We start from the raw sequence: 13,939 nt of genomic DNA, 5'->3' as shown, positions 1-13,939 counted from the left end.
CACTCGCACGACAAGATGGCCCCGAACAGAAGGTGATCTTATGACCTTGCCACATGAGCTTTTGTTGTTGTTACACCAGGAGTCCACTCGGTGGCGCTCTATTACATGGTCCATGAAGTGCTCGGGTAGTTCGGTGTTTGGCGAGGGTGGGGGTGGGGGGGTTGGGAGGGGGTGGGGAGGGTGATCGGCCCGTTCTCCGACGCGCCCCCTTCAGACGTATTTGGTGTTGGACTTTCCGGAGCCGGTGGGGGGTCTCTTGTACTTGACCGAGAAGTTGGAGCCCTCCTTGGGGCAGGAGCAGCAGAGCAGAGCCCCGCCCAGTAGGAGGAGACCAGCTGCCGCAAAGGCGATGTAGATGGCGGACCCCAGCTCCATCTTCTGGGCCTCGGTCACCGAGGGGTTGTAGAAGTCCCCGATGATGGTGTTGGCCGACCAGGCAGCCGGGATCAGGACCAGCAAACCGGCCAGGATGAAGGTCACCCCCGAGGTCACGGCCACCTTGGCTTTGGTTGCCTCATCCTTCATGCAGTTGGTGCACTTGGCCCCCACGGTGCCCACGATGATGCCCAGCACGCCCAGCACCGCGGCGATGACCATCAGGGCCCGGGCAGCCTGACGATCGGGGGAGAGGGCCAGCAACGAGTCGTAGATCTTGCACACCATCTGGCCGGTGCTCTGGACCACGCAGTCCATCCACAGCCCCTCCCAGGTGATCTGGGCCGTCAAGATGTTGGTGCCGATGAAGGACGAGACCCCCCACTGGGGCAGGGCACAGGACACGATGGCACAGACCCAGCCCACCACCGAGAGGGCCATCCCCAGGATCTGCAGACCGACAGACACCATTCCCGCTCAGCGTCGTTCCTGGAAATGGAAAGCAACTTCCTCGTTAGACCTTTGAGGGTGAAATCGCGGAGCTGGGAACGGCTGGAGGGGGATCCGAGGGGGGACCGGGGCAGGAACGGTGAAGGAATCGGTTTTGGGACCATCTCATGTCAACGATTTAGACTTTGGAATCACAAACACAATTTCTAATTTTGCGGATGACACCAAATTGGCCAGATAGTCAATACTGAGGAGGATCGCAACAAATTATAGGAGGACATTGATAAACTTGCAGAATGGGCAAGTAATTGGCAAATGAAGTTCAACACACGGGTATTGCATTCTGGGAGCAAGAATAGGGAGGTCACGTATTACTGGGAGGGTGAGAGTCTGGGTGGGGTCGAGGAACAAAGGGATCTCGGAGTACACATACACAAAGCACTAAAAGATACGACGCAAGTTAACAAGGCCATAAAAAGGCAAACCAAGAACTAGGGTTTATTTCTAAAGGTACAGAATTGGAGAAGTAGAGAAGTTGTGCTTAACCTGTATTGAACCTCGGTCAGATCACACTTGGAATACTGCGTACAGTTCTGGTCGCCATATTATAAAAAGGATATAGAGGCACTGGAGAGGGTGCAGAGATTTACAAGGACGATACCAAAAATGCGAGGGTAAACATATCAGGAAAGGACGAACAGGCTGGATCTCTTTTCTCTTGGAAAAAGGCGGCTGAGAGGTGACTTAATAGAGGTCTTTAAAATGATGAAAGGTTTTGATAGAGTGGATACAGAGAGAGTGTTTCCACTTGTGGGGAAGAACATAACTAGGGGCCATCAATATCAGATAGTCACCGGGAAATCAAATAGTGAATTCAGGAGAAACTCCTTTACCCAGAGAGTGGTGAGAATGTGGAACTCACGACCACAGGGAACGGTTCAGGTGAACACTATCGATGTATTTAAGGGGAGGCTGGACAAGTATATGAGGGAGAAGGGAATCGAGGGTTATGCTGATAGATTTAGATGAGGCCAGATGGGAGAAGGCTCGAGTGGACCATAAACGCCGGCACGGACTGGTTGGGCCAAAAGGCCGGGTTCTGTGCCGTATATCCCGTGTAATCCTGTGTAATATGTAACACTGCTCCCCAACCTCCTCCATGCCCCTCCCTCCTCTCACTCCCTCTATCTCTCTCTCTCTTTCTCACTTTCTCCATTGCGAGCTCTCTGTTTCTCGTTCTATTTCTCACTCGTTATTTCTCACTCCAATGCTCTATTTCAGAACACAAAAATTAGCAGCTGGAGTGGGCCATTCGGCCCCTCGAGCCTGCTCCGCCATTCAATAAGATCACGGCTGATCCGATCATGGACTCAGCTCCACTTCCCCGCCCGCTCCCCAGAACCCTTCACTCCCTTATCGCTCAAAAACCTGTCTATCTCCACCTTAAATATATTCAATGTCCCAGCCTCCACAGCTCTCTGGGGCAGAGAATTCCACAGATTTACAACCCTCTGAGAGAAGAAATTCCTCCTCGTCTCAGGTTTAAATGGGCGGCCCCTTATTCTGAGACTCTGTCCCCTATGGATAAGGACGGAGATTGAGTTGGAGTTACAACCAGTGAAGAAAGGCTCACAAAACCCCAGCCCTGGACACTTGGGGTAAGAGCCCTGTCAGAGTTAACTGCGAGGGCCTTTGGGGAAGAGACTCCCGACAGGGATGTTCAAAGCCGGTAAGGTTGTGGGCTTCCAGTAACACAAGCACTGGTGCACCCCGATATTTATTAACCACTTCGACGCCGGAATAGAAAGTCACATATCCACATTTGCCGAAGACACAAAGATAGGCGGCAGTGTGGGGCAGTGTAGATGGCAGCATAAAATTACAAAGGGACATCGACAGATTCAATCAATGGGCAAAATGGTGGCAAATGGATTCGATTGTCGGCCAATGTGAGGTCATCCACGTTGGCCCTAAGATGGATAGAACAGGGTACTTTCTAAATGGTGACAGGCTAAACACGTGGGGGTCTAAAGAGACTTGGGGGTTCAGGTACATCGATCATTAAAATGTCCCGGACAGGTCCAGACAATAATCACAAAGGCGAATGGGATGCTGCCCTTCATATCTGGAGGACTCGAGTACAAGGGGACAGAAGTTATACTGCAGCTGTACAAAGCCCTGGTTAGCCCACACCTGGAGCACTGTGAGCAGTTCTGGGGGCACCACACCTGAGGGAGGGTATATTGGTCTTGGAGGGAGTGCAGCGTAGGTTTACCAGAAAGATACCCGGACTCCGAGGGTTAAGTTACGAGGAGAGATTGCACAAACTAGGGTTGTATTCCCTGGGATTTAGAAGGTTAAGGGGGGATCTGATGGAAGTTTTCAGGATATTAAGGGGAACAGATAGGGGAGACAGAGAGAATCTATTTCTGCTGGTTGGGGAGTCTAGGACTAGGGGGCAGGGTCTGAACATTAGAGCCAGACCTTTCAGGGGTGAAATTAGGAAACACTTCTACACACACAGGGTGCTAGTAGTTTGGAACTCTCTTCCACAAACGGCAATTGGTTCTAGATCAGTTGTTCATTATAAATCGGGGATTGATAGATTTCTGTTAACCAAAGGTATTAAGGGATATGGGCCAAAGGCAAGTATATGGGGTTAGGTCCCAGATCAGTCACGATCTCAGTGAATGGGGAACAGGCTCGAGGGGCTGAATGGCCTCCTCCTGTTCCTGTGTAACAGGCTCGAGGGGCTGAATGGGCCTCCTCCTGTTCCTGTGTAACAGGCTCGAGGGGCTGAATGGGCCTCCTCCTGTTCCTGTGTAACAGGCTCGAGGGGCTGAATGGCCTCCTCCTGTTCCTGTGTAACAGGCTCGAGGGGCTGAATGGGCCTCCTCCTGTTCCTGTGTAACAGGCTCGAGGGGCTGAATGGCCTCCTCCTGTTCCTGTAACAGGCTCGAGGGGCTGAATGGCCTCCTCCTGTTCCTGTGTAACAAACTCAAGGGGGTGAAAGGCCTCCTCCTGTTCCTGTGTAACAGGCTCGAGGGGCTGAATGGCCTCCTCCTGTTCCTGTGTAACAGGCTCGAGGGGCTGAATGGCCTCCTCCTGTTCCTGTGTAACTGGCTCGAGGGGCTGAATGGCCTCCTGCTGTTCCTATAACAGGCTCGAGGGGCTGAATGGCCTCCTCCTGTTCCTGTGTAACAGGCTCGAGGGACTGAATGGCCTCCTCCTGTTCCTGTGTAACAGGCTCGAGGGGCTGAATGGCCTCCCCCTGTTCCTGTGTCACAAGCTCGAGGGAGTGAATGGCCTCCTCCTGTTCCTATGTAACAGGCTCGAGGGGCTGAATGGGCCTCCTCCTGTTCCTGTGTAACAGGCTCGAGGGGCTGAATGGGCCTCCTCCTGTTCCTGTGTAACAGGCTCGAGGGGCTGAATGGACCTCCTCCTGTTCCTGTGTAACAGGCTCGAGGGGCTGAATGGGCCTCCTCCTGTTCCTGTGTAACAGGCTTGAGGGACTGAATGGGCCTCCTCCTGTTCCTGTGTAACAGGCTCGAGGGGCTGAATGGACCTCCTCCTGTTCCTGTGTAACAGGCTCGAGGGGCTGAATGGGCCTCCTCCTGTTCCTGTGTAACAGGGAAAGTGACAGACCAAGTCTATGCAAAGTTAGTGAGTCCTATTCTGCCACGATAACTCTACATGGAACCTGTACCACGAGGGAGACATCCCGAAATGAGGCTAGCCAGCGGAAACCTGCTGGATTGTACAGACACGACGACAGCAGACCAACAACAACAGCCTGGATTTATATAGCGCCTTTAACGTAGTGAAACGTCCCAAGGAGCTTTACAGGAGTATGATGAGACAAACAGTTTGACACCCAGCCACATTAGAAGTTATAGAAGTTAGGGCAGGATAGAGGTCGGTTTAAAGGAGCGTCTTGAAGGAGGAAAGAGAGGTAGGGAGGGGGAGAGGTTTAGGGAGGGAGTTCCAGAGCTTGGGGCCCAGGCAACAGGAGGCACGGCCACCGATGGTGGAGCGATTATAATCAGGGATGCTCAGGAGGGCAGAATTAGAGGAGCGCAGATATCTCGGGGGGTTGTGGGGCTGGAGGAGATTAAAGAGATAGGGAGGGGCGAGGGCCATGGAGGGATTTGTAAACAAGGATGAGAATTTTGACATCAAGGGGTGTTTTAAACAGGAGCCAATGTAGGTCAGCGAGCACAGGGGGTGATGGGTGAGTGGGACTTGGTGCGAGTTAGGACACGGGGCAGTGAGCACAGGGGGTGATGGGTGAGTGGGACTTGGTGGGAGTTAGGACACGGGGGCAGTGAGCACAGAGGGTGATGGGTGAGTGGGACTTGGTGGGAGTTAGGACACGGGGGCAGTGAGCACAGGTGGTGATGGGTGAGTGGGACTTGGTGGGAGTTAGGACACGGGGGCAGTGAGCACAGGGGGTGATGGGTGAGTGGGACTCGGTGTGAGTTAGGACACGGGGCAGTGAGCACAGAGGGTGATGGGTGAGTGGGACTTGGTGGGAGTTAGGACACGGGGGCAGTGAGCACAGGGGGTGATGGGTGAGTGGGACTTGGTGCGAGTTAGGACACGGGGCAGTGAGCACAGAGGGTGATGGGTGAGTGGGACTTGGTGGGAGTTAGGACACGGGGGCAGTGAGCACAGGGGGTGATGGGTGAGTGGGACTCGGTGTGAGTTAGGACACGGGGCAGTGAGCACAGAGGGTGATGGGTGAGTGGGACTTGGTGGGAGTTAGGACACGGGGGCAGTGAGCACAGTGGGTGATGGGTGAGTGGGACTTGGTGTGAGTTAGGACACGGGGGCAGTGAGCACAGGGGGTGATGGGTGAGTGGGACTGGGTGTGAGTTAGGACACGGGGCAGTGAGCACAGGGGGTGATGGGTGAGTGGGACTTGGTGTGAGTTAGGACACGGGGTCAGTGAGCACAGTGGGTGATGGGTGAGTGGGACTGGGTGTGAGTCAGGACACGGGGCAGTGAGCACAGGGGGTGATGGGTGAGTGGGACTTGGTGCGAGTTAGGACACGGGGCAGTGAGCACACGGGGTGATGGGTGAGTGGGACTTGGTGTGAGTTAGGACACGGGTCAGTGAGCACAGGGGGTGGTGGGTGAGTGGGACTTGGTGCGAGTTAGGACACGGGGTCAGTGAGCACAGGGGGTGATGGGTGAGTGGGACTTGGTGCGAGTTAGGACATGGGGCAGTGAGCACAGGGGGTGATGGGTGAGTGGGACTGGGTGTGAGTTAGGACACGGGGCAGTGAGCACAGGGGGTGATGGGTGAGCGGGACTTGGTGTGAGTTAGGACACGGGGCAGTGAGCACAGGGGGTGATGGGTGAGTGGGACTCGGTGCGAGTTAGGACACGGGGCAGCGAGCACAGGGGGTGATGGGTGAGTGGGACTTGGTGCGAGTTAGGACACGGGTCAGTGAGCACAGGGGGTGATGGGTGAGTGGGACTTGGTGCGAGTTAGGACACGGGGCAGTGAGCACAGGGGGTGATGGGTGAGTGGGACTCGGTGCGAGTTAGGACACGGGGCATTGAGCACAGGGGGTGATGGGTGAGTGGGACTGGGTGTGAGTTAGGACATGGGGCAGTGAGCACAGGGGGTGATGGATGAGTGGGACTTGATGCGAGTTAGGACACGGGGCAGTGAGCACAGTGGGTGATGGGTGAGTGGGACTTGGTGCGAGTTAGGACACGGGGCAGTGAGCACAGGGGGTGATGTGTGAGTGGGACTTGATGCGAGTTAGGACACGGGGCAGTGAGCACAGGGGGTGATGGGTGAGTGGGACTCGGTGTGAGTTAGGACACGGGGCAGTGAGTACAGGTGGGTGATGGGTGAGTGGGACTGGGTGCGAGTTAGGACACGGGGCAGTAGGCACAGGGGGTGATGGGTGAGTGGGACTGGGTGTGAGTTAGGACACGGGGCAGTGAGCACAGTGGGTGATGGGTGAGTGGGACTTGGTGCGAGTTAGGACACGGGGCAGCGAGCACAGGGGGTGATGGGTGAGTGGGACTTGGTGCGAGTTAGGACATGGGGCAGTGAGCACAGGGGGTGATGGGTGAGTGGGACTCGGTGCAAGTTAGGACACGGGGCAGTGAGCACAGGGGGTGATGGGTGAGTGGGACTTAGTGTGAGTTAGGACACGGGGACAGCGAGCACAGGGGGTGATGGGGGAACGGGACTTAGTGTGAGTTAGGACACGGGGGCAGCGAGCACAGGGGGTGATGGGGGAACGGGACTTAGTGCGAGTTAGGACATGGGGGCAGCCGAGTTTTGGATCACCTCGAGTTTACGTCGGGTAGAATGTGGGAGGCCGGCCAGGAGTGTGTTGGAATAGTCAAGTCTGGAGGTAACAGAGGCACGGACGAGGGCTTCCACAGCGGATGAGCTGAGGCCGGGGGGTGGAGACGGGCGATGTTACGGAGGTGGGAATAGACGGTTTTAGTTACGCTGTGGATATGTGGCCGGGAGCACATTTCAGGGTGAGATCAGACACCGAGGTTGCGAGGACTGTGAGTCAGCCTCGGACAGGAGGTGGGGAGAGGGATGGAGTCGGTGGCTAGGGGAACGCAGTTTGTGGCGGGGACCGAAGACAATGGCTTCGGCCTTCCTGATATTCAATTGGAGAAAATGCCTGCTGGTCCCGAACCGGAGCTGGGACAAACACCAGCAGCCACAGCACAATGCTGAAAGGCCGAGTGTGTGAGAGGTTTGAGAGGAGCGAGGGGAGAACACTGGGCTCCAGCTGATGTGTCAGTTTATCAGTGCACCGACTGGAATCAGGGCAGAGACTGAGCTGCGTCCTGTCTGGAACAACACTCCCACAATGGGGAACAGTCAGAAGCTAACCAGAAGGATGGACAGGAAAGGCTTGCACACGTTCAGTGATTCCCCCACCAACAATTGTCGAGTGCACCCAGTTAGATAACGGACCAGGAACAGCGAGCTGACGGGACACATTTCAACACAAAGTGCAGAGTTCCAAGGAGCAATTCTCAGCTGCACTCTCCCCTCTCGCAAAGTTGATGGAACACAGCTAGACTGCATGTAGCGACACCAACCCAGGGGACACAGAACAATTCTCTCTCTCTCTCTCTCCTGTTCATTACCTGTTCCCGTTGGTCTCCTCTGTCGATTCCGTCTCTCTCTCTCTCTCTCTCGGTCAGTCTCTTGTTCTCTCTTGCTCTCTGCCTCCTTCACGCTCTCTCTCTCTCTCTCTCAATCCTCTCCCTCGCTCCAGCTTTCAGTCCTGACCCTCTCAGCCTGCTTCCCAGCTGCTTTATACCCTGGCGATGCAGGTAGGTACAGTATGGCCCTGCCCAGCTCATTCCCAAACTGGGCTCCTGACACAGTGAGCTTTGTGAGTTATGACCACAAACTGACCCTCCCTCTCTGCACCCTCCAATAACTCACTGACTGCACTGTGTTAGGACACTGGTCACTGTTTACAAAATGCACATGTGAAGCGTTCAGATACAATCGAGACATTGCGAAGCTCCCGGTGTCCCTGCCCTTGTTCATCCTTCTCGATTTCTCAATTCCTCTTCCTCTGTTTCCCAATCTTACATCGGATCATCAGAAATAGGGGCAGGAGTCGGCCATTCGGCCCCTCGAGCCTGCTCCGCCATTCAATAAGATCATGGCTGAGTACTGAGGGAGTGCTGCACTGTCGGAGGGGCAGTACTGAGGGAGTGCTGCACTGTCGGAGGGGCAGTAGTGAGGGAGTGCTGCACTGTCGGAGAGGCAGAACTGAGGGAGAGCCGCACTGTCGGAGGGGCAGTACTGAGGGAGTGCTGCACTGTCAGAGGGGCAGTACTGGGGGAGTGCTGCACTGTCAGAGGGGCAGTACTGAGGGAGCGCTGCACTGTCGGAGAGGCAGTACTGAGGGAGTGCTGCACTGTCAGAGGGTCAGTACTGAGGGAGTGCTGCACTGTCAGAGGGTCAGTACTGAGGGAATGCTGCACTGTCAGAGGGTCAGTACTGAGGGAGTGCTGCACTGTCAGAGGGGCAGTACTGAGGGAGCGCTGCACTGTCGGAGGGGCAGTACTGAGGGAGTGCTCACTGTCGGAGGGGCAGTACTGAGGGAGCACTGCACTGTCAGAGGGGCAGTACTGAGGGAGTGCTGCACTGTCAGAGGGGCAGTACTGAGGGAGCGCTGCACTGTCAGAGCGTCAGTACTGAGGGAGTGCTGCACTGTCAGAGGGGCAGTACTGAGGGAGCGCTGCACTGTCGGAGGGGCAGTACTGAGGGAGCGCTGCACTGTCAGAGGGGCAGTACTGAGGGAGTGCTGCACTGTCAGAGGGGCAGTACTGAGGGAGCGCTGCAATGTCGGAGGGGCAGTACTGAGAGAGTGCCGCACTGTCGGAGGTGCAGTACTGAGGGAGTGCCGCACTGTCGGAGGGATTGTACTGAGAGAGTGTCGCAATGTCGGAGGGGCAGTACTGAGGGAGTGTTGCACTGTCGGAGGGGCAGTACTGAGGGAGTGCCGCACTGTCGGAGGGACAGTACTGAGGGAGTGCTGCACTCTCAGAGGAGCAGTACTTAGGGAGTGCTGCACTGTCGGAGGGGCAGTACTGAGGGAGCGCTGCACTGTCGGAGGGTCAGTACTGAGGGAGCGCCGCACTGTCGGAGTGGCAGTATTGAGGGAGCGCTGTACTGTCAGAGGGGCAGTAATGAGGGAGTGCTGCACTGTCGGAGGGTCAGTACTGCGGGAGTGCTGCACTGTCGGAGGGGCAGTACTGAGGGAGTGCTGCACTCTTGGAAGGGCAGTACTGAGGGAGTGCTGCACTGTCGGAGGGGTAGTACTGAGTGAGTGCTGCACTGCCGGAGGGGCAGTACTGAGGGAGTGCCGCACTGTCGGAGGGGCAGTACTGAGGGAGTGCTGCACTGTTGGAGGGGCAGTAATGAGGGAGTGCTGCACTGTCGGAGGGGCAGTACTGAGGGAGTGCTGCACTGTTGGAGGGGCAGTACTGAGGGAGTGCTGTACTGTCGGAGGGGCAGTACTGCGGGAGTGCTGCACTGTCGGAGGGTCAGTACTGCGGGAGTGCTGCACTGTCGGAGGGGCAGTACTGGGGGAGTGCTGCACTGTTGGAGGGGCAGTACTGAGGGAGTGCTGCACTGTCGGAGGGGCAGTAATGAGGGAGTGCTGCACTGTTGGAGGGGCAGTACTGAGGGAGTGCTGCACTGTTGGAGGGGCAGTACTGAGGGAGTGTCGCACAGTTGGAGGGGCAGTACTGAGGGAGTGCTGCACTGTCGGAGGGGCAGTACTGAGGGAGTGCTGCACTGTCGGAGGGGCAGTACTGAGGGAGTGCTGCACTGTCGGAGGGGCAGTACTGAGGGAGTGCTGCACTGTCGGAGGGGCAGTACTGAGGGAGTGCTGCACTGTCGGAGGGGCAGTACTGAGGGAGTACTGCACTGTTGGAGGGGCAGTACTGAGGGAGTACTGCACTGTCGGAAGTGCGTCCTTTTGGATGTTACATTAAACCGAGGCACTGTCTGCCTCTATGGTGGGTGTAAAAGATCCCGTGGCAGTATATTGAAGAAGAGCAGGGGAGTGCTCCCCGGTGACCTGGGGCCAATACTTATCCCTGAGTCAACATCACAAAAACACATTATCTGGTCATTATCACAGTGCTGTGTGTGGGAGCTTGCTGTGCGCAAATTGGCTGCTGCGTTTCCCACATTACAACAGTGACTACACTCCAAAAGTACTTCATTGGCTGTAAAGCACCTTGTGACGTCCGGTGGTCATGAAAGGCGCTATATAAATGCAAGTCTTACTTTTATCATTCTATGATTACAGTGCATAGCGGACTGTTTTATAGATGATGGAGGGGGAGCGGGGAGAGAGCAGGGGAGTGGGTCCGGAATCAGAGAATCATAGACCCTTACCACACAGGAGGAGACCACTAGGCCCGCCCTGCCTGTGCCGGCTCTGTGAAAGGGCGGTGGTGTTTAGTCCCACATCCCGCTTTGTGTCCTTAAACCCTGCCACTTCCCCATCCTCAAGTGTCTGTCCCAATCCCTGGTCAAGTGATTCATGGTCCCAGCTTCCAGCATCTTCCCAGGTCCAGCGTTCCAGATCCCACAACTCCCCACAGGGCCTTGGTGAGGCCTCACCTGGAGTATTGTGTTCAGTTTTGGTCTCCTAACTTGAGGAAGGACATTCTTGCTATTGAGGGAGTGCAGCGAAGGTTCACCAGACTGATTCCCGGGATGGTGGGACTGACATATGAAGAAAGACTGGATCAACTAGGCTTATATTCACTGGAGTTTAGAAGAATGAGAGGGGATCTCATAGAAACATATAAAATTCTGACGGGACTGGACAGGTTAGATGCAGGAAGAATGTTCCCGATGTTGGGGAAGCCCAGAACCAGGGGTCACAGTCTAAGGATAAGGGGTAAGCCATTTAGGACCGAGATGAGGAGAAACTTCTTCACTCAGAGAGTGGTGAACCTGTGGAATTCCCTGCCGCAGAGAGTTGTTGGGGCCAGTTCGTTGGATATACTCAAGAGGGAGTTAGATGTGGCCCTTACGGCTAAAGGGATCAAGGGGTATGGAGAGAAAGCAGGAAAGGGGTACTGAGGTGAATGATCAGCCATGATCTTATCGAATGGTGGTGCAGGCTCGAAGGGCCGAATGGCCTACTCCTGCACCTATTTTCTATGTTTCTATGTTTCTACGTTTCTCCCAGTGAAACATTTCTCCTCATCTCCCCTCTGGATCCATTGCCAATGATTTGACATCCGTGACCTCTGGTTGTTGACCCATGTGAACATCGGCATAAACATCGATCCAGACTTCAACATGTTGCACTTTCAGCTTTTTCCATATCTCAGAAGGGCTGACATTGGGACAGGCCCAGGCCTGTTCCACAGGAATACACACCAGGTGGGCGGGGATAGTCTGGGCTGGCCGAAAGCAGATGGAGGGTCCTTTTGTCATGTAATGGGAACCCATCAGTGAGCGATCAGGTAAACTGGTCGGTGCTCAAGCCATTGGGATGACTGAGAGCCCCGGAGTGCGGGAACCTCAGGAAAAGGAAGCTACTGGGCCACCCAGACCCGTTGGAGCCTTTATCCCCAGGAACAGCCCAGTATCACAGGCACAGGCCGAAGATGTGATTCACGTTCTTTGGTTGGACTGCCTCAGGCGAAGGACTGGTTTTTGCCGCGAGGATTCAGCAGGCTGTTTTTTCAGGTGTAAGAGGAGGCAGGTTGCTGCCATCTCCCTCTCTCGCTCTCCTCTTCTACGCTTGCTTGCTTCGTTGAACACATTCAAGGACCGAGCACTCCATCTGGGACAGAGAGAAGAAATGATCGACAAGCAAAGAGAGAGCCTCGCTATTTCGACTGGGAAGTTGTCCTTGTGTCTGGGTCTTGGAAACCACAGATTGTTACGGAACCAGAAGATACGCTCATCGGGAGAAGCAGCGAGTAAGCCAGAGGGGTAACTGGTGAGCATTCTCCCAGCCCACACATCCTTTAGACTACCGCATAGTGTGAAGGGGTGTCGTGTGTCCCGACCAAGCCTTAGGGGTTTAGTGGGGAGGTTCTGCACGCATCACAGATGTACGCACAGTCTGTTGGACAGATTTGGTGCTTCCCTATTCAGCCAAGCAGGGGTGTTATAGTCGTGGGTACTTCGCCAAAGGGGCCTGTTCAGACGGGCTGGGGTTGTGTGTTGTACTGTGTTTGTTTTACACCACCAGGGTGTGTTTTAATGGGTGCAGGTGTGTCCTTTCACTTGTATAAAAGCAGTATGAAGGTTGAGACCGAAAGATCTGTCTATAACTGAGCATTCTGTTTGCTAGTATAATTCCCGGGATCGAGGAATGTTGTAAGGGGGGGGTGATTCGAAACCACCAAGGACAAAACCACTTACACCCCCCCGCCAGAGGGAATCGATTTTCCCGAGTTACTCGATCAAAACCTTTCATCGTCTTGAAAACCTCGATGAGGTCACCTCTTAACCTTCTCCGTTCCAATCAGAACAGACCTCGCTTTTCCAACCTCTCCTCTAATTAGGGAGCTGTTTCTAAGGAAGTTATGATGCACCTGTATAAAACACCGGTCAGTCTCAACTGGAGTATTGTATCCAATTCTGGGCACCGCAGGAAGGATGTCACAGCCTTGGAGAGGGTGCAGAGGGGATTGACCAGAATGGTACCAGGGATGGGGAACTTCAGTTACATGGGGAGACTGGAGAAGCTGGGGTTGTTCTCCTTAGAGCAGAGAAGGTTAAGGGGAGAGTGACCAGAATGGTACCGGGGATGGGGAACTTCAGTTACATGGGGAGACTGGAGAAGCTGGGATTGTTCTCCTTAGAGCAGAGAAGGTTAAGGGGAGAGTGACCAGAATGGTACCAGGGATGGGGAACTTCAGTTACATGGGGAGACTGGAGAAGCTGGGGTTGTTCTCCTTAGAGCAGAGAAGGTTAAGGGGAGAGTGACCAGAATGGTACCGGGGATGGGGAACTTCAGTTACATGGGGAGACTGGAGAAGCTGGGATTGTTCTCCTTAGAGCAGAGAAGGTTAAGGGGAGAGTGACCAGAATGGTACCGGGGATGGGGAACTTCAGTTACATGGGGAGACTGGAGAAGCTGGGATTGTTCTCCTTAGAGCAGAGAAGGTTAAGGGGCGAGTGACCAGAATGGTACCAGGGATGGGGAACTCCAGTTACATGGGGAGACTGGAGAAGCTGGGATTGTTCTCCTTAGAGCAGAGAAGGTTGAGGAGAGAGTGACCAGAATGGTACCAGGGATGGGGAACTTCAGTTACATGGGGAGACTGGAGAAGCTGGGATTGTTCTCCTTAGAGCAGAGAAGGTTAAGTGGAGAGTGACCAGAATGGTACCGGGGATGGGGAACTTCAGTTACATGGGGAGACTGGAGAAGCTGGGGTTGTTCCCCTTAGAGCAGAGAAGGTTAAGGGGAGATTTGATCGAGGTGTTCAATATCATGTGGGGTCCAGACAGAGTAGAGAGAGAGAAACTGTTCCCATTGGTGGAAGGGTGGAGAACCAGAGGACACAGATTTAAGGTGATTGACAGAAGAACCAAGGGCGACACGAGGAACAACGT

The 13,939-nt window shown here is 54.8% G+C and overlaps 1 protein-coding gene across 1 annotated transcript; it reads right to left on the bottom strand.

The window, feature by feature from the left end:
- Positions 1-210: 210 nt before the first annotated feature.
- Positions 211-8,016, bottom strand: LOC139254470 (claudin-4-like). The gene is made up of 2 exons (XM_070873690.1): positions 7,966-8,016; positions 211-864 (listed from the first exon to the last, which is right to left on the bottom strand). The coding sequence occupies exon 2, from the start codon at positions 844-846 to the stop codon at positions 211-213; it is 636 nt and encodes a 211-aa protein (XP_070729791.1). The 5' UTR covers positions 847-864; positions 7,966-8,016.
- Between the last annotated feature and the right edge of the window lie 5,923 nt (positions 8,017-13,939).

Source organism: Pristiophorus japonicus, unplaced genomic scaffold (genome assembly GCF_044704955.1).
Source record: "Pristiophorus japonicus isolate sPriJap1 unplaced genomic scaffold, sPriJap1.hap1 HAP1_SCAFFOLD_543, whole genome shotgun sequence".
NCBI lineage: Eukaryota > Metazoa > Chordata > Chondrichthyes > Pristiophoridae > Pristiophorus > Pristiophorus japonicus.
This window is presented reverse-complemented; position numbering and strand designations above follow the sequence as displayed.

Bases quoted from the DNA above. Each gene is read 5' to 3' on its own strand.
- LOC139254470 (XM_070873690.1), bottom strand. From the start codon at position 846: ATGGTGTCTGTCGGTCTGCAGATCCTGGGGATGGCCCTCTCGGTGGTG.